The sequence below is a fragment of the Festucalex cinctus genome, chromosome 5 (genome assembly GCF_051991245.1).
Source record: "Festucalex cinctus isolate MCC-2025b chromosome 5, RoL_Fcin_1.0, whole genome shotgun sequence".
NCBI lineage: Eukaryota > Metazoa > Chordata > Actinopteri > Syngnathiformes > Syngnathidae > Festucalex > Festucalex cinctus.
Window position 1 is genome coordinate 25,427,220 of NC_135415.1, and position 19,284 is coordinate 25,446,503.

Genomic DNA, 19,284 nt, shown 5'->3' on the forward strand with positions numbered 1-19,284 from the left:
AAATGGAACCATTCATTTATTGTTAAATATTGCATAAAACATTTCAAATACAAACCAAATGTAATAAATATTACTATGATCAATATAGCATTTTAAAATGACTTCAGTGATTTACACAGAAAAAATATATTAAATATTCCCTTTTAAATTTGAACTCTATTTATCTTGGTCTTGGTCTTGATTTGTTTTTGACTAGCAACAATAATTTCATCTGAAATCTGATTCTTTTTTCAGCTTCAACTTCCTGTGCGTGATGTGCCGTCACCTGAAGAACTTGTCGATGGTGTTGTGAGGACTCGGACCTTTGGCCTTTTTAGACGGCAGTTTTGAAGGTGAGTTTCGCCTGTTAAGTGATATGAGCAGGAAAAAAAACATGATATTGCAAATACACTTGATAAACAAAAATAAACAGCACGAAAAGTAAGGAAATTTATGCTTGGTAGGCAAAAGTTTTATGGGTGAAAACACTTCAAAGGGTAATAAACGGGCTTTCCAATGGACAAAGAAGCATTGTTAGAAAAATGAAATAATATACCTAACACACTTTCTTTACTTTTTATGCCACTTGATTTATTTTGTTTAACGCGTAACATTTTACACAACGTGCTGTCTTACCTTTTGCTTTTACCTCTTCCTGCTTGCCTCGGAGGGGGGATGCTTTTGTCTGTGAACATAGCCACATAAAATCTTATTTTCTCTTGTTAGGGGTGGCAAAAATTTATAAATGACACGAGGACCGCCATACTTGCAGCACCTCTTTAGGAACATAAAGAGTCCAATTTGTGAGATAGGATTATTTTGATCTGTCATTTTGAGGAAATTTTATGTGCCAATAGTACTCGTGGTGTCGATGGTGACTACTCAAGAGTTGAAGTATGCATACTGTTAATCCTAACAGTACAGTAAAATACGATTAGCTGGCTCTGAAACTCACCTATTCCATTTGCAATTTCAACCGTGGGTGATGTCCCCATCTCTTGCAACACTTCCTGGTTCAGGCAGAGGTCAACGTGGCCATTGAAGATAGTGAGGTCATTCGTGTCCTGGGTCAGCTGACACACCGGGCAGATGAGGACGGGACATTTATGGCATGACTGAGGTTGATGTGAGGTCACCGTTTCGTTGTCACTATTGATCAATGTGTTCGTGTGATCATAATTGTTTGTCAAGTCGTGTCTGTTGGGCTCTACTTGTTCATTATTCTTTACTTGGTCTTCATGTGCCTCAGTCCCTGACACCTCACTTTCTTTGTGGTCCTTGCTTAAATCCGACTTTGAGTCTGATATATGGAACTCTCCTTTACTGAGGCACTGGTCTATATGGCTGTTGAAGACGTTCAAATCGTCTGTGCTAATATGTCTGAAACACACAGGACAGGTGAGGCGGCTCACTGCTGAGCTTGATGTGGACGCTCGAGCCTCAAAGGGGCAAACGGCAACAATTTCTGAAAGATGTGAGGCTGCGCTATTTGGCCCCGTGCCCTTTTCCGGTGACTCTGCCCTTTTATGTGCGTCATCCTCTGTGAGTGTAACCACAGATGCACTCTCCTTCTTTCCTCGCGCTTGTGAACAAACTTGGAGCTGCAGTCTCTTGGCGTGGGCTCTTTGAAAGAAAGACAACTGAGGTCTATCAGCAGGCTGTTCCTCCAGTAAGCCCTTTTTCTTCATCTGCCAAGTAACCGCCTCTTTCGTCTGACACGTCTGTGTTGTGAGAGGACAAGAGGAGAGATGATGCCCTTGAAGCTGCTGGTGTACTTCCTGGGCGGAGCCTTGGGCGTCCGTCTTTCCCGATTGGAGGAAACCAACGATACTCTTCTGCAGAGGCTTTTTATCATCCGGGCTGACAAAGGCAGAGATACGAACACCTGCACACAAGAAGAAGTTATATGCGTTATTACCGAGGACTGCTCGATTATGAAGAAAATATTAACTCATTGACTCCCAGCCATTTTCACTGACGCAACCCCCTTCGCTCCAGGCTGTTTTAATGGATTTTGATTGATTTTGCAAGGCCCACAGAATATTGTGTTCTTTTGCTATAAAAACATGGAACCTACCAAAAGAAAGATTAGAGTCTCTTCTTTCATCAGGACAAAAAAGTATATTTCTATCTGTTTCTGTTTTGCAGCAATTAGCATTAAAATATAGCTAAGTTATTTACAAATCTGTTTAACATTATGGAGAAAACAGCTTGTTTTCATCATGGTTGATCTCTTATACTCTGCTGCCACCTGCTGGCCGTTTTTGTAATTACTACCATTTGTTTCATCCGCTCACTGCAGTTGAGAGGCTGCATCAAAGCCTTCTGTATGCTTTAGCATAAAAAAATTAAAACTTATAAATATGTCTTTGGGACACTTAAAACATTTAAAATACAACATATTTATACGTTTTTGGGAGCAAATGACTTAATCACGATTAATTTGGTAATAATTGCAATCAGGATTAGGACAATCATTTGTTTTTTTGGTACAAAACAAGAACATATTTAAACATGTAAAAAAAACCTTAAACTTAAACTTTGACGATTTTGTAATTGTGGAGTGTTATAATTGAAATTGTAATGAATTTTGATTAATTGCACAGGTCAAAGGTGATTTGAGTTGAAGCAATATGATCTGATCAAGATTAGGCACTAGGTAAAAGAATAATTACACAAAAAAATGTAACATAAAAAGTTTAATTCAACACGCACAGATGCATAAATCAATATCATAGCCCATCAATTGAATATGAATGGCTATAAAATGGATTTTCAAAACCAGATTAGATCCAGATCTATGATCACACATTGGACAGCAATTAAAATGTACGTGAGCAATTGTGCATCCTATCTCTTGACATAATTTGCTATGTACGTATGCATTAACTGAAACTGTATTGTCAATTCAGATTTAATCTAGATCTGATTCAGATTCCATTTAGAATATAGAGACAAATGAAATCATACCAGTTTGCTTTGTATGCATGACTAAAAGCTGCATTTTCACACCAGATGTAATCTAGATTGCAAGTGTGACAGCAAATTAACAAATATCAAGATTGAACAAAATTTGCACATTTGGTAGTGTCGTCAATCTAATTACAAAACGCCCATTTAATATGTTTCGGGTCTTATATTGGACGATTAAGTTGTAATTTATTGTGCTTACGTAGGAGTTTATCACATTTTGTTCCGTTGAAGAGGTTCTAACAATAATCTTCCCTCTGTTAAAATATAATAATCCTAGATAACCAATCATTTAAATGTTGAAACCACAGCGGAGTGCTATTGTATTGCAATGTGTAACTAATTACCCATGAGCCTCAGTCTTAATGGCTGCGGACTTTCATTCTCTGTTTCCGTCTTAAGAAGGTCTTTGGCCACAGCGAAGATCTCATCGGCGGTGGCGATGGCACACGGTAGCGTCAATGCCCGCGTTTTCACCTCAAAGTTCACATTCTTCAGCTTTAGGGTGATGTTTTTACCCTTTGGGGGAGTTAGGAGAACACAGTTGATGGGAATACAGTTATACGCACACTTTTACAGCGACGTAATGCTCCCCGGGAGACGTTTTCAAGCACTGACAGAGGCTCCCGCTGTCTCCTTAATGGCTATCCATTTCCCGTGGCTATCAAGACCACATCAGGGCCCTGGCGGGGGGGTGATGACCGTGCCAAACATCCAACTCTTTACTTTATCAATTTAAAAGGCAGTTAAAATACACACAAGTATACCCATAAGAATCATTTGGATTATCTAAAATCTAAATGTAATATTATATTGTAATATCTTTATATTTCATACCTCTGTTGGTACTTCTAGTAATTAGATTTACAAATAGTAGTTTTGCAATACCTTGAGATCTTCTTTCTTCAGGTCTTGCGCTAAGTCTTCACAAAGCTCTCTGCATAAAGACAGCTGTTCATCAGGCTTGTTCAGTTCTTTAAACGTTCTGTACATATTAAAAAGGATGGTGACAGAGTGACAACAAGTAGATAAGTGGATTAAATAACTCATTCATCATGAAAACATACCTCTCCGTGCTCATGCTTTTTCTTTCTTCGTTCCTGCATGAAAACAAGCGGGTCAATTCGCCAAGGTATGTTGACTTTCAGCTGGTGGGAAATGTGGTGATCGTTTACCTCACAATGTATGTGGAGCCCAAACCCAGAGAAACCTGCATGAAGTGATGCCAGGCTGTCTCGGAAAACAACAATGACAACAGCGCCATCTGCTGCCCAAGATGAGCACAGCTACTGATGCCCAGAGCGTTCAACATCTTTTCGCTCACCTTCCCTATGCCTGAAACCTGTACACACAAACGACAAACGACACAATTACACTTTTTAAAAACAATACAGGGTTCTGCTTATGTTTTTTTTCTGAACTAAAATGTGATGTACTTTGCGAACTGGGAGGTTCTGGATGAAGTCCATGACAGCCTCTCTGGTGGACGCCAGTCTGTACTGTCCGTTTGGCTTGTTCTTGTCACTGCATACTTTGGCCAGCATCATGTTGGGAGCAATACCTGGACAAGGACATAATTGAATATCAGATTATAGGGCTGTGTAATTAATCAAAATTCAATCACAATTTCAATTACATTCCACAATTACAAAATCAGCATCATCATAGAAAAGAGGAATACAAAGTACGTATGTGTTTTGAAAATGTATACATTTGCACCTTTTTTTAATTAAATTTTAAAATAACTAATTTAATAAATTTTGTTTTCTCCAAAAGGAACTTGCATAGTTATACTGTTTCAAAGAATTGTATTTGTCTTATTATTTGTGTTTTGTACCAAAAAAATTATATATATATATATATATATATATATATATAATTCTGTTTGGTCCAAAAGGAACTTACATAATTATAGTGTTTCTATTTGTTTAATTGGTCTTAATATTTTTAAATGTGTAAACATTATTTGAAAAATTATCGTCCTACTGCACAGTGCACAAGCTGAACTCCCGAGTTTTTGCCAACATAAAAAAATAAATATATATTATTACAAATATATATTATTAGAAATTCTGTTTGGTCCCAACGGAACTTAGGTACATAATTAGTGTTTCAATTTTTTTAAATGGTCTTAATATTGTTTTATACCGAAAAATAAATAATCATTTGCATAATCGTGATTTCAATAATTGCCAAAATAATTGTGATAATTACTTTTTTCCATAATCAAGCAGCCCTATCAGATTAATAAATGAACAGCTCGTAAAAACCAACATTTAAAGATAATAACTCAAATTTGAGCAAATGAACCATCAATGAGTATGTTTTTTTAGGGTACCACCACACGAGAGTACCATTGATGACAAAAGTGCACTAATAAGTACAGAACCTGAAATGGAACATAAAGTGGTACAGGAAAGGATCGCTACTATATGAGCAATAGTTTGTTTTTATTTAATATGATTATTCATTAGACAACTTCAAAATCAAACACCAAACAGTTTTTTTGAGGCTCCACTCACTGTATATTTAAATGTTCGTTTCTTCTCACCTGCACTGGCAGTCAGCATGGTCTTCTGCTCAATACGGAAGCGCATCTCCCTCACAGCCTCTTCAACAGACGTACCAAAAACCTCGGCGGCTTTACCCGTTGCATCGGCAGCTTCGGAACTTGACAAGCCTTGAGAGGAACTTGGGCTGTCCTCAAACAGCACAGGGGAGAAGCCTTTCACCTCAGATTCCTGTTGGTGCTCAGGTTGCTCCATACCTTTAAATAAAATCTATTTCAGATGTCACATTTTGTCATAATATATACAGTAGAATTCAGACATACCTATATGAGTGTTGCTAGCTCTGTAGCGATGTGTTCGTGAGGCTTCTGGCCAGGTCTTCCTTAGTTCCAGGTGCTCTGTAAAATCCAGATAGGCTTCATCCAGACTCATTGGCTGGAATTGAGGATCATAGTCTGCAAATATCTCTCTGATCTAACAAAAAAACAAACAAAACAAAACAAAAAACAAAAAAACAACAGTAAAACTCATGAGCCAGTGTTTTAGGCAGGCCTATGTTTATGACGCTCTGTGTGTCACTCTGACCTCATTGCTCACTGATTTGTATTTATCAAAGTTGCATGGAACAATGATTAAATGTGGGCAAAGTTTTTTGGCTATGAATCCTGGCATAGCGGCCCGGACACCATATTTCCTGGCATGGTAGTTGGATGTGGACTGAAAAAACACAGATGAGAAATAAATTTAGTAAAAACAAAATCAAGACTACTGCATCTGAAAAACTGCTTTGAATGACGAAAATGTTGGATCTCATTTTTGGTCATAATGTGCCTGCATAGTTTGAGGTGAGGGAAGATAGTGAGGATTTGTTTTGATGTGACAATCATTTAAAAATATTATTATTACGAGCCATCATATTGTTGTTCCCTATTTACTACATGAGATAAATAATAATCACGTCAATTATGAACATGCTTTTGAATTATTGCCTCGGGTAGTCAGTCAATTATCTTTGTAATTGAAGATTTTGTTGATCTCATTGGGCAGGAGAAGCACATGCACTGACAATGAGTGGAAATGAAGACATAAATAATATTGTTTTAACTGACCAGCATGCTCATGGATCCAACAGCCATGGGCTTGTCCTTGAGGTCAGGACAGTCTCTCATCTCCACTGCAGCGTAGAAAGCGTCCATGTCCACATGCACAATCACACGGCTTAGATCACGACTCTTCTCCAGTTCAGAGGCCATCCTCTCCCCCTATCGAGGGGCCAATGATGAAAACTAACTCTGTGTGCAAATTTGTATACATTATATTACCTGGGCTTGGGCTTTCTTTAACTGCTGTTCTGTGATATGTACTTTTTGCAGCATCATTTTCTCAATGCGCTGGTTCACCTGATGCTCTTTCTTCAGCTCATTCTCATAAAACTTGGATCCCTTCAAGTGAAGAGCAAGGACTGCATTAGTGAGATCTATCATGACAACTTACAATATTACACATTTTCGGGGCTATATATCACTGTATTGAAGATAGGAGATTTTTACACAAGGCTGGACACAGTCTTTAAGTCAGAACTGTCATTTAAAAAAATAAAAGGCCACAGCACCATTGTAAAACATTTACACTTCACTACACATTACTTTTTTACTGTGGGTTTTGACTGTGGACATTGCTGGATGGGGGCTCTTAGAAGAGTTTCTGAACATAATGAGTTTGCATTATTAACTATACCTTCGATGACTCCATGATGATCTTGTTGATTTTGTCTCTGTCAAGCCCTTCCATACCAGCTTTGTTGTCATTGAGGGCCATTCTGGAGAGGAACCCCTCTCCTTTAGTGGCCGAGGTGCCATTTTCCATCCTGTTTATCTGATCCGTGATGTGGAAATAGTATTTTGTCTGCTCCGACAATAACAATGACTTTCAGTTTTATTGTTAGCTATATGCACCATTATACATTCCTTGTTATATGAATATATTACTAATACGCAAGTAAAGAGTCATTTTAAACATCAAGGCTGCAATTAATCCAAATTGCGAAGCTACAGTACAGCTGTCAACTCAAAACGTCCAACTACTACAGGTATTTGAAAATAACAGGCGCAATTCGACTTCGGCGGCACTTCCGCGTTTCGTTACACATGAACGGAAATACGAAATTTCCTTTCCGGTGAAATTGTGGCATGTGTTTGATTCGTTCATGTCAGCTTCAACTATTTCGAGTGTTTGTCAAATGATGTATGAAAAACACGTAATTTTGAATAGTTGTGTTAATTGGCACTTAACGTCATATTCAGCTCGACTTTTAAGAAGTCAATTGACGTGAATTTAGAAAAATGTGTCTCTTTGATATTTTAATAAATAATGGTCATAATGGTTTAAAAATGACTGCAGTCGATACATAAGCAACGTGTATGAATTAAATGCATGTAATTTAATGCATCCGGATGTATATAAAGCACATTTGTAAATATCACATATGTAGTCATATCAAAACCCTCCGATTTTTTATTTTCAAAATATACATCGTAAAATTATTTCATGCGTAACTTCGTAATTAATTAACGTTAAGTACGAAAATTTTGGTGTGTTGTTTTGAAAAACGCTGTATACACACTTCCGCTACTAATCCACACTAGCTTGACGCTTGTCTTTTTCAGGTACTGTACACAGTAAAGCGTGGCTGCGGCTCCTCCCCCTCGACCCGAGTGACAAGCGAGTGGAGTCGTCCGCTGTAGCTAACAAAACCACGGAAATAAAGCAGCAATGCGGCCCCTTTCATCGTCATTTTCATGTGTAGCTTCTTAGTTGAGGTAACGTTACGGCGGTAACGCGAAGGCCTTCACCGACCATTCTTTCGGAAGCAAGTCGTTTGCGGCGGGGCGCATTGGAGTCGCCACAAGTTACGAGTCAAGTTTACATTCGCTAGTTCGATTTGACGGCTAACCGTCTACGCTAACTAGCTTGTCTCGGTGCTAGTCGACGTCACTTTCCAAACAAATCCCGCAAAAGCGAGCGGTCGAGGTTGGACTGTCACCCTTCTCCACAAGTGCTATTTTATGTCTGCTTTCCACACCGTTAACAGGCAGATAACGTTATTCTGCTGACTGGGAGGTTAACTTGGTGTTTGTTTGTTTCTCAGAGCAGGCAGGTTCTGTTTTGGATCTGCTGCGTTCTGGAGATTGATCAAGTTAGTGTTGAGCTGCAGTGCTCTGCTGATTTTTAAGAAGCCATTTAAGTTCTCCCGAATCTTGGATTTAAATGTCCGAAAAGAGCTCAGCGTCCGGTTCAGACGAAGATGTGGAACCAGAATCCGCACAACCTGTGGAGTTCGGAGGCGTGTTGAGCAAGGTAATCTTGATCTTGATTATTATTTTTTGTTACATTTATTTTGCACGTACGTAGTAACAGTGCTTGTTTGTTTGTAGTGGACCAATTACATACACGGATGGCAGGACCGATGGGTCGTGCTGAAGAACAACACTTTAAGCTACTACAAATCAGAGGATGAACGCGAATATGGCTGCAGGGGCTCTTTGTGCCTCAGTAAGGCTGTCATCACAGTGAGTATGATAGAAAATAGGAACTTTAAGTGTGTGCCTGTGTGGTCAAGACAGCAGAAAAAGCAAAGTGTTACTTCTTAGCAACGAGGGAATAATAAAACACATTTAATAATGTAGTGTTTCAGGTGCTGCCTCTGGTTTGGTCCAGTCAGCAGCATGCAGTTATTCCTTAAGCCATTTCTGAAGATAGAGGTGTAAAGGTTAACTTATTGTTCAGATTTGATTGACATATCTGGCAGGATAGCAACCTGCAGTTTGGTCTACCACTAGCAGTCAATCATATGCTCCCTCTGTTCCAATTAGTTCCAATTCCAATTATTGTAATGTAAGATTTGACAGTACAGTATAGTTTAGTGTGTGCACTCTGCTCATATTCTTTCCCTATGTGGACCTCACAATTTTTGATGCCAGATAAGATACGATTCCACACCCTGGTTAAATATTTACTGTTTTTTTTCCCCCCTTGAACATACCATTACCCTGCACAGAAGCCAAACAATTGGTTTTACTGTGATTTGTGCAATAGGATTAAATGGCCCACAAAGTGAAAATGTGTGTTGGTTTTGTAGACCTGACTTCTGTCGAGTAATTAGGTTGCTGCAGGATAAAGTCAGATTTGTGCTGTCTCACTCAGCCACTACATACTGACTACCAGTCTCTTAAAAGTCTGTCATTGCTGTCTCGGAGACTGTCACAGGCTGTATGTCCTCAGGAATGCAGAAACAAGTATTTTCTTACTGCTCAAATCAGATTATGACACTCATTAGGTACAAAGTGTCATCAGAATGTCTTATGAAATGACATGACACAACAAACATACAGTATATGTCGTCTTACTATTCCCACCACACATTATAAACACTCCCTTAAATCCTCTGACATGAGGGTCATGTTTTCTTTTCTGCTTGTTTTCGTTGAGCAGCATAACACCAAAGCTGCTCTTTGAAATCCAACGTTGTGTTGAGACATTCTCTAACTTTGTTCTGAGTTGTTCAGTAGAGGTTCGGACTTTCATCTTTTTGAACAGAATAGTATAATGAAAATTCAACATTCAAATTCTGCCAAGGTTGTACGATTTAAAAGCCAGCCGAAATATTACCTCAAATATGCTCCAAAAGTTAGACAATTGTGTGTTATTGGACTAGATTTTATCTTAGCGAGCATCTGTCATGCATGTTTACTTTTTCTTCGGAAAAGTGGGATGATGACCCTAGAACTGGACATGAAATTTGTTGTAGCATAACATTTGATATGGTGACAAATGATGATTCATTAAGTAGAGGTTAACATACTGTTTTTAACTTACAGTTCATGGTTTTATAATAGGGGCAGGTGCAATTTGTTTTTGTAACATCCTCCCGTACATTTTCTCAACCATTTAGCCGAGGGGTGGACAATTATTTTCGGGTCATATGAGAAGCTGCAACACTATTATTTTTAATGTATTGAGAAAAAAACATAATTTACTTTTTTTTTTTTTTCTTTTTTTTTAAACTAAAATGCTATGTGTGCAGATATGGTGTATATATAGCTATAATTAGAAAATACACATTCTAAACTAAAATTATAAACGGTCATTAAAATTACATCTTAAGACATTCTAAATTCTAACAGTAGATAAACTAAAACTTTCAAAATAACAGCACTGCATATTACATACGTACATAGGTTTTATGTTGACTTCATGGTCTCTGTGAGGACCACTCAGAGACATTTTGGAGACCGGATGTGGCCTTCGAGCTGTGCTTTGCTAGTATGGTTTATCCTCTTCCAGTTTGTGTGTAACCATGGGCAAAAAGCCGACTAGAATCTTGACTGATCGCCAGTACAGTAAATCCATTGGTTCCTGTGGGAATAACTTTCTACTGTATTTTGCTTGAAATACAAATAATCATGTATATTTCAGTCTGTTTTTATTAAATGTATTTTAAGCATTTCTTGACTCTGTGTGACTTTACCCAACTCCACAAACTGTCAAGATGCCACAGTCTAGTGTACACAAGACACGACTGGAGCTAAGGTTTACAGTAGAACTTTCACAAGGGGAATGAGAATGCCCTGGCAGATTAAAAGATGTATAAAGTGCACTCTAAAAGCAAGATTTTTATGGCCTGTGTCGGATAAAACTCAGATCCTTAGAACCTGAAATGGCCTCACGGCTGGATACACTAGACTAGAGGTTACTATTGTGGCCCCTCCAGCAGACAGATAATATATTTCGACCTGCTGCTAATGGATATTTATGGGCTCCTGTAACACAGCAGGATTAGATTAAGAAATATTCCGTTTCAGGGGTTCTGTATCGTGTGCAGCTGTATATCGCTGTTATCAGCCAGCAAAAAAAAAAAAAAAAAAGCACAAGTGCCGTCTGAGCAAATCTAGTTAAACGTGGCCAACGTGAGGTCGTGTCAGCTGACAGCCCCGTCAGCCGGGGAGAATCCAGTCAACTGTGTCTGATTTCACATTAGGAGCCTTCGTGGAGCACGTCGAGTGCAACGGTCAAATTCCAATCTCAGAGGAAACGGTGGAATTCGGTTCACATGTTTGGTTGGATGCCTTGTGCGCTTTGGTGTCTGGAGGTGGGTGGGGCATATTGCAAGAAGGGGGGAGTGAAATAGTTGAAGGATTTGGGTTGAATGTAGGAGGCGAGGTTGTGACGACCCCGCGGTCAAGCAAAGCAAGATTTTCTTGAGCTGTTGTTAAAAGTTGTGCTCACTGAATATGACATCAGGTTCTCATTAACATTCTTGTTTGTTGTGTGGGGGGGAAAAGTCCAAAACAATTGAATCCACATGTCACTGCTAGGCAGCCATTGTCATAACAGACAACTTTGAATACATCATAGCAGGCCTTTATTACAACATTAGCTGAAATTTTACAGTGATATTTTTTTGGCATTACAAAATAGTTCGTCCTGTTGAAAAGAGGTCTTGACATTTCCTCATCCTCTCTGCATCTTTCCCTCCAGCCGCATGAGTTTGACGAGTGTCGGTTTGACATCAGCGTCAACGACAGCGTGTGGTACCTCCGAGCCGAAGATCCCGAGCACAGACTCCAGTGGATCGAGTCCATTGAGTTGCACAAGGTGAGTGGAAGGAGGCAAACTGACGCAGCAGGTAGTAAAAGTGTGCGTTGTGATTGTGAGAATAAACAATGCTTTACATGGGGTGAATTGGTGAAAAATCCACACTCGTGCAGTGAGTCAGCGTCACGGTCCATTTCTTAGTTGTGTTTCTGTAAATATTTTGTGATCAGAAGCCATTGTTCTCCCGCTTATTAGGTAGTTTAGTTTATTTTGGTCATAATAATTACAAAAGAAATATACATATAAGAACAAAGACGAAAAGGTGTAGACTGAAGCCAAAGCTTATACAGTCTACCCTTTTCACATAATAATACATCAGGGTAACATAACTATCACAAGTTCATACATTCATATACTACATCTACACACAAGTCCAACAATATACTGCATATAGACCTGCATTTATTTACAAAATTATATAGAAAAATATCTTTTGTCCATATTTTTGCATTAACTTGAAACTACATTGTCATTTCATAGCAATTCATAATCTTGCATTCATACATGTTTGATGAAATTCTTTATTGAGTTACACAGTTTCAATTCACAGTCAAAATTATTCCACAAGTTGAGTCCTTTCATCTCTGTTTCACATTTGTTCTGGTTTTTGTTTTTCTAAACAGCAATCCTCTCAGCTCATAATTGCTAACTCTGTGTTGGAAGACACATTATTACTAAAGAATGGAAAAAGCTGGGAACATTATTTTTCCGTTGGTACACTCGTTCCAGTACCTGTATTGTCATAGAAGGCATTATTCTGTGGGTCTTTAAAGACAGTCAAAATTCTTTCAAACAGCCGGCAATATTGGGAGCTCTGCTTTGAAAAACGTCTGGCACTGAATGAGTAATCTTTGAAGGCTTTGATATCCTACGTTTTTTTTTCTTTCTCTACTTCCCGGTCTTCTGAATCATTTTAATTCTTGTTTACTGTAACACTTTCTCCACTGACTGGCTGGGTTCCAAGCATTATGAATGTGACGCCCTGCTAAATCAATTAATGCCGCAGATTCTTGTTGCATTTCTTTTGGCCTGTTCAGTGTTCATCAGCATCAGAGGAGTCATTTCCCAGGCAATTAGCCTTACAAACGTATTGAAGAGGTGGTTCTCCAACTGCTACATTAGTCATCTTCTTCTATTACTCGTAATCAATTTGGGCCCTGGCTGGCCGGTTAATCTGAGATGGGTGTGGCAGGATTGGTGACAGACACTTGCTTGCACCGACACTCCCTCTTTCTGTCTTTTCCTTTCCTTGGGAATGCGAGCAATCTGAATGCGTGCAAGATGGGGGTATCACCAGTCATTGGAGTCTCGCAGCTGCTCACTAACAGTTTGCCAACATCTATGTTGTAAAGTATGTTGCCATAGCTTACTGGGGCCATGTTTAACTGTCCTTGAGTACTTTTATTTCTTCCGATAATGAAATTCATGACAGTTTTTTCTCCTTCGTTCTGTCATTCAAATGGCTATTTTCATATTGAGCTGGTTTTATTGCTATAACTTTATTTTTGTTTGACAACATTTATGGTCCAATTTCATTCCTATTTGGAGATAAGTGGCTGCATCATGCTTCTCTACAACATTGCATATGTCGTTAGATTTGAGGATAAATAACTTGGCGTGACATTGAATCTAAATTTAAATATAGTTACAACTTTCACTGTAAAAAAATATATATTTACCTGAAAAAAACTTGGAAAATCTTTTCACTCAGAAATTCTAAGTTAATTTTGCAAGTACAGTTTTGAGTAGATTTGACCAGTTTATTTAAATAATAATAATAAAAAAAAAAAAAAGCTAGCTACTTAAGGTTGAGGAACAAACCCACAAGCTAGTTAGCTTGTGCTAGCACTTGTGCACTTGTGGGAGTATCTTTGATTTTTTTTTCCGCCCCTTTTTTCTACATCATGGCCCCAAAGAAAAAAAAAGCTATGTCTTCTAACAAAGTTGGCCCAGCCAAAAGAAAAGCAATTACCCTGGAAACGAAGCTAAACATCGTACAAAGATCGCAGAAAGGAGAGACACCGACAATCAGCGAAGACTTGAATAAAGATGACTTGACTTGACTTCAGTCAGAGAGCATTTTTTTTTGTTATTTTAATGTATTTTTAATATTTTCTTTTTTTTTTAATTTTATGTAAATTGTTTTGACGTAAATATTGACTTTAACGGGGAAATTCGACTTAAGTCGAAATTCGTGTTACTTTGCTAGAGTAGGAACAGAACTCCGACGTAACTTGAGTACTCCCTTTAGTGACAAAACAGCAAGAGTGGCATGGCTCAGGTGGTAGAGTCTCCCAAGCTGAAGGTCATGAGTTTGTTCCTTAACGCCTGAGTATATATATTTTTTTAATAAATTGGTAAAATGTACTCAAAGCGCTCCTTGCAAAATGTATTTAGAATTTCTGAGTGAAATTACTTTCCTAGGATTTTCAAGTAAATATTTCAGTGTCCATTCATGTGGACAAATAAATTGCATGTGAACATGTGTGGTTCCTTTTTGTGCACCTAAAGGCAACACTTTTAACACACACAAAAAAAAAAGTACCACGTTAAAGTGGTGACTAATTTGTGAATTCTCTTAAGCTAGCTTCACTGGTTAGATAAACATAATAATAAAATGTTGGTGCTGGTGCATGTGGCTGACATTGCTGCTGACTTTGGGCATGTCGGCTGAGCGTGAGTGACCGCAGGTCTCTGGTCCATTAGTGGCAGTGTGTGACTATTCCAGGGTTATGTTTGAACTGTGCCCTGCAATAACCCCAGTTCACCATTACCTGTGGGATGTGATGAGTGAGCCTGTCTGCGCTGCCCCTCGCTGGACAAAAAAAGACTTGCATCATGCTTGGTCCCAATTTTCGTCCTTCTTTGTTACATCATAGTAATATAATTGGAGCAAATATTGGTGTGTTTTGAATTTCATTTCACAGCAGCATAATTTAACATTATTTCTTACGTTTTTAAGCATATGCTCACTTGTCAAAATCAGACAAGCATTTTGTCTTGGTGTGAAAAGTTGAGCTAAATGTAATGACTTCAAGTGTACCTCTTGTTGAATAATACATTTTTAAGCTCTTGTTCTCACAGCAACCCAAATCAAGAGGGACACATAAAACTCTCCATCTCGACTGTTCCATTTTGTCGCGCTCCAAGGGGTGGACATTTTTCTTTCTTTTTTTTTTTCTTTTTTGTACCACTACTCTTTTTAGGCTGCTGGCTGGCACTGTTGCGTTTTTTAAAATGGATTTGAGCTAATCCGAACAAGAACAAACTAAAAGAGTGAAACAAGTAAAGCAGAAGAAGCTCCTAAATGTTGTCCCTCCTGGCCTCCCTCCCTCGATCCCTCTTTTTCTACTCGACGAGCGTATGGCTGCATCCATCGTCCACCCGTGATGCGTTATACTACCCAAACAGCGCTCATCTTCCTCTCTAATGCATACATGCGTGCAAATGGAGTTGGTGCCTGGCTCGCGCTCGTGCACTCGCACGCTCACTGGGTCAACGGTGGATGCTGCGCAAAGAGCTGGGCAGGATGAGAAGGTTTCCCCCCACATCAGGGTGTGTGGTCTTGTGTGATGAATTTATGCAGCCGGAGTGGACTGCATGCGTGCGTGCGTGCGTTTGTGGCTGCATTCGAACTGTCTTAAAAGCTGGGCTGCTTCTCTCTCCTGAGGATTTCTTCTTTTCAGCCTCATCCATGTCTGTGCTATTGTTGCAAAGCCATTCCTCTACCTCGCTGCTGTGTTACTGCTGAGTCTATTGCTTTTCTTCGTCGCCGGCCGCCGCTTCCTCTTGCTTCTTGAGGTGTGTCCGGGGAAACTGGAATACTGGACTGGAGCATCTGAACTGTCACAAACAATCTCGGGTGTGTTTCTGGAGGAGAAGTCTGGGCCATGTTGGGGCCAGCAAGCCGTCAGGACTGCAGCAGTGTCCTGCTCTGCTTTGGCTGCTGGAATGGTCGAATGGTGGGCTCATTTCATGCTGGCATGCTGCCCCTTAACTCTGACGAAACTCTTGAGTTGTGTCGTGCTATTCCGCACTTACTTTAAGTTTTGAAACAATTATCTATAGAATTGCATGCACGTTGTTATTGTCAGTGTTGTTGTTTTTTATTAAAGACGTAGGTTTAGCATTTTTCCTCTTAGCTTAATTTCAAGTAGGGCTGGGTGATATGGCCAAAAAATATCATGTAAATTGTTTGTCATTCAGGACGATTACGATATTAACCTAATAAACCCAACAAACATTTATTTAAAGGTTTCATTTATTCAAAAATAATTCCTGTGCACTGCAATTGGCTGGCACCCAGTTTAGGGTGTACCCAGCCTACTGCCCGACGCCAGCTGGGATAGGCTCCAGCACCCCCACGACCCTTGTTAGGAGCAAGCGGTTCAGAAAATGGATGGATGGATGGATGGAATTCCTGTGCAAAATGTTCAGACAACAATAATGTATACTGATTCTAAATCAGTTTTAACATGAACCCAACATTCATAGTATATGCGCTTAAATGCCACAATTAAGTAGTTGGTAGTTATTATAAACATGTCTTGTAAACGACCCGTACTTGTGTAAAATTACAACTCACACTATAATTTGGGTGTAACAGAACATAAAAACAACAGCTTTTAATAATCCAGAAGACAAAACTTGATTTCACAAAATTTTCCACGAATCGATTTTTAAAATGACCATTAATTGAAATAATTTGATTTATTGCCCAGCCATAATTTCAAGTCTTTAATGTGCAAGATTGGATTAACTAACGATGACTTGACTAACTAATAGCTTGGCATATTATCCTCAAAGGTAATGCTACTGTGCAGTGATGGATTATACTTGGTCATTTTCTGATACGTTCTACCTACAAACCCACAACCACTGCTATGTTTTTGTTGTTGTTGTTGTTGTTGTTGTTGTTGTTGAACCCCCCCCCCCCCCCCCCCCCCCCCCCCGCCCCCCCGGTTAGTAAATATTATGATCAGTATTTGTGGCACAACAGCAGGCCTTCACTCTTTAAATGTGTTATTAGTGTGTTTGCAGCCATTTCAAATTTGTCGATCAAAAATCTCAATATATGGCTACAAGCATTTTTCTGTGTGCATAACCACAGAAATCCTCAGGATAAATAAGTGAGAGGATCACTATGGCAACTTTGGTGTGTTTTCTACTTGGTGTCATTGCTCCTCGGTTAGTGCATGTTTGTGCAAGTTGCATCACAACTTTCCTATCTGCATATTGGAGCCAACTTGACAACATGTGGGATGGAGGTATCATTGGCATCCCGTTAGGGTTGGGTGCTTCCACATTTAAAGGACACATTATGTATTTTAATTTAAAATTGTTCCCACGTCAGTGCCTTGCTTTAGCCAATACTACTCAAGGATCAAGAATTACTTTTACTTAATAGAACCAATTTTTTTGTCTTGCTTAAATCAACCTTTTAGATGGGGCAGCTCTGTTTCGTGCAAGTAAGCAACTATTCCCTGCCCCAGCCAATGATGTGTAAATCATGTTACCATGACGACTATGGGCGGAGCTATCGGGTTGTATGCTGAGTAGAGCCACAAGTTTAAATTGAATACCAACTACATAGTGTATGTGAAAATACCCACCAGACTGCATGGATTTCATTTTCACTCATGGAGTTAGCACTTCATCACCAAGCCACTGAATATGTGGCATGTGTCGGAAAACGGAAATACCACCACAAGCTAACTCAGCTAATGCTAATTTGCACATCCACCAAAACTCAGTGCAGCTCTTTTTATCTTTCAACTGTAGCATGGCATTTCAGACAATGTAGTCTGGCTGTGGCTTGAAAATGGTGCCAAGCTGATCATGTCATTGATGGAGAAATTTGATGTGGGGGTGGTTATTATGTAACAGTAGGGCTAATTTACATGTTAGCTGGAGATGCAGAACAGCAAGTTTGCAGACATTTTCAGAAAAGTGTTGACTTGGTTGTTTAATTTCCACTTGATGGGCAGGTAGGCAGAGACGTAAGATGAGATGTCTTCTTTTAGGACAGAGTAGGCTTTATTTTCACCATGGTAAGAATGCCGCTGGTAGGTTTGTGCATATTTGTCATTCCCATTGTTTCTCGTGTGTTTGGCTGTGTAGGTGGAGGTCTTGCTCTTGTCCAGCTCAGCATTGCTCAGTGCTGCTGACTGCTGAAACTGTTCTATCCTCTCTCTGTCTTCTTTGTGTGAGCTGCAGACTTTGGAAGCATATCACCGCTTAATGTGTCCAATTTCTTCTTTCCCCATTTGGTCTTATTTTATTCTCTATTTGTAATTATACTCCCCTGTCTCCTTGTTGCTGTCGTTCCCTTTCCACAGGCGGAGTCCGGGTATGGGTCCGAATCTAGTCTGAGGCGGCATGGTTCCATGTTGTCTCTCACCTCAGCAGCCAGTGCCTTGTCTGCCACGTCCACATCCTCCTTCAAGGTCAGTGCATGCTCCATCAAGCAATTAGAAATAATTATCCGATGCTGTGAATGTTGAAACATGCCTTCCTGTTCAGAAGGGACACAGGCTGTGTGAGAAATTAGCAGAAATGGAGACCTTCCGGGACATTCTTTGCAGACAAGTGGACACGTTGCAGAAATATTTTGACTCCTGCGCTGATGCCGTCTCCAAAGACGAGTTTCACAGGGACAGAGGTAACCGATCGCGCTAAGGGATCATTTCTCGTTTAACTGTTAACAAAGATTCCATTGAGACTTTATATTGCAGTTAGTACAGAGAACAAAAGAGTTGCTGGCGAGAATAAAAAGAAAATGAAAATCAATACCAACATGCAGAGAGCACTTTGTTGCATCAGTCTCTGAATCTTGTGTAGCATTGTGCACATTCTACTATGTCAATATTGTTTATTTTGTACTAATTAATAGGGATAGACCGATAATCGGCCGGGCCGATTAGGCGCCGATATTTGGCATTTTTACAAATATCGGCATCGGCCATTTTTTGAATCTGAAGGCCGATAAAGCTCACTGAGCAGGGAATACTTGCGAACGTAGCGAATTTGGGGTTTTCATCAGGATTTGTAAGATGTTCGCTGTCAGTTTTTATTTGTCGAATACACATTTGGAACATATTCACACAATTTTTCACCGCGAAAATCTTTTTGAAACGTTTTTACGAACCCTAACAAAAACCCCAAATGAGCT

General features: G+C 39.4%; 2 protein-coding genes across 4 annotated transcripts in view; one reads left to right on the forward strand and one right to left on the reverse strand.

Moving 5' to 3' along the window:
- On the reverse strand, positions 1-8,168 carry polk (polymerase (DNA directed) kappa). Its single transcript, XM_077521118.1, has 14 exons — positions 7,197-8,168; positions 6,782-6,901; positions 6,569-6,721; positions 6,045-6,176; positions 5,783-5,933; positions 5,501-5,716; positions 4,386-4,510; positions 4,125-4,291; positions 4,017-4,049; positions 3,838-3,934; positions 3,297-3,468; positions 935-1,864; positions 616-664; positions 1-343 (listed from the first exon to the last, which is right to left on the reverse strand). Exons 1-14 carry the CDS (start codon positions 7,323-7,325, stop codon positions 262-264), a joined length of 2,556 nt encoding a protein of 851 aa, XP_077377244.1. The 5' UTR covers positions 7,326-8,168; the 3' UTR covers positions 1-261.
- Positions 8,136-19,284, forward strand: part of LOC144018678 (ceramide transfer protein-like) — a 21,589-nt gene continuing 10,440 nt past the window's right edge. For 2 of the 3 annotated variants that reach the window (XM_077521119.1, XM_077521121.1), the window contains exons 1-5: positions 8,136-8,816; positions 8,894-9,028; positions 11,997-12,113; positions 18,452-18,559; positions 18,636-18,774. In XM_077521119.1, coding sequence (XP_077377245.1) covers positions 8,727-8,816; positions 8,894-9,028; positions 11,997-12,113; positions 18,452-18,559; positions 18,636-18,774 — 589 coding nt within the window. In that variant the 5' untranslated portion in view covers positions 8,136-8,726. Of the gene's footprint in view, positions 8,817-8,893; positions 9,029-11,996; positions 12,114-15,500; positions 15,669-18,451; positions 18,560-18,635; positions 18,775-19,284 lie in introns of those variants that run through there. The other variant, XM_077521122.1, reaches the window with a different exon arrangement.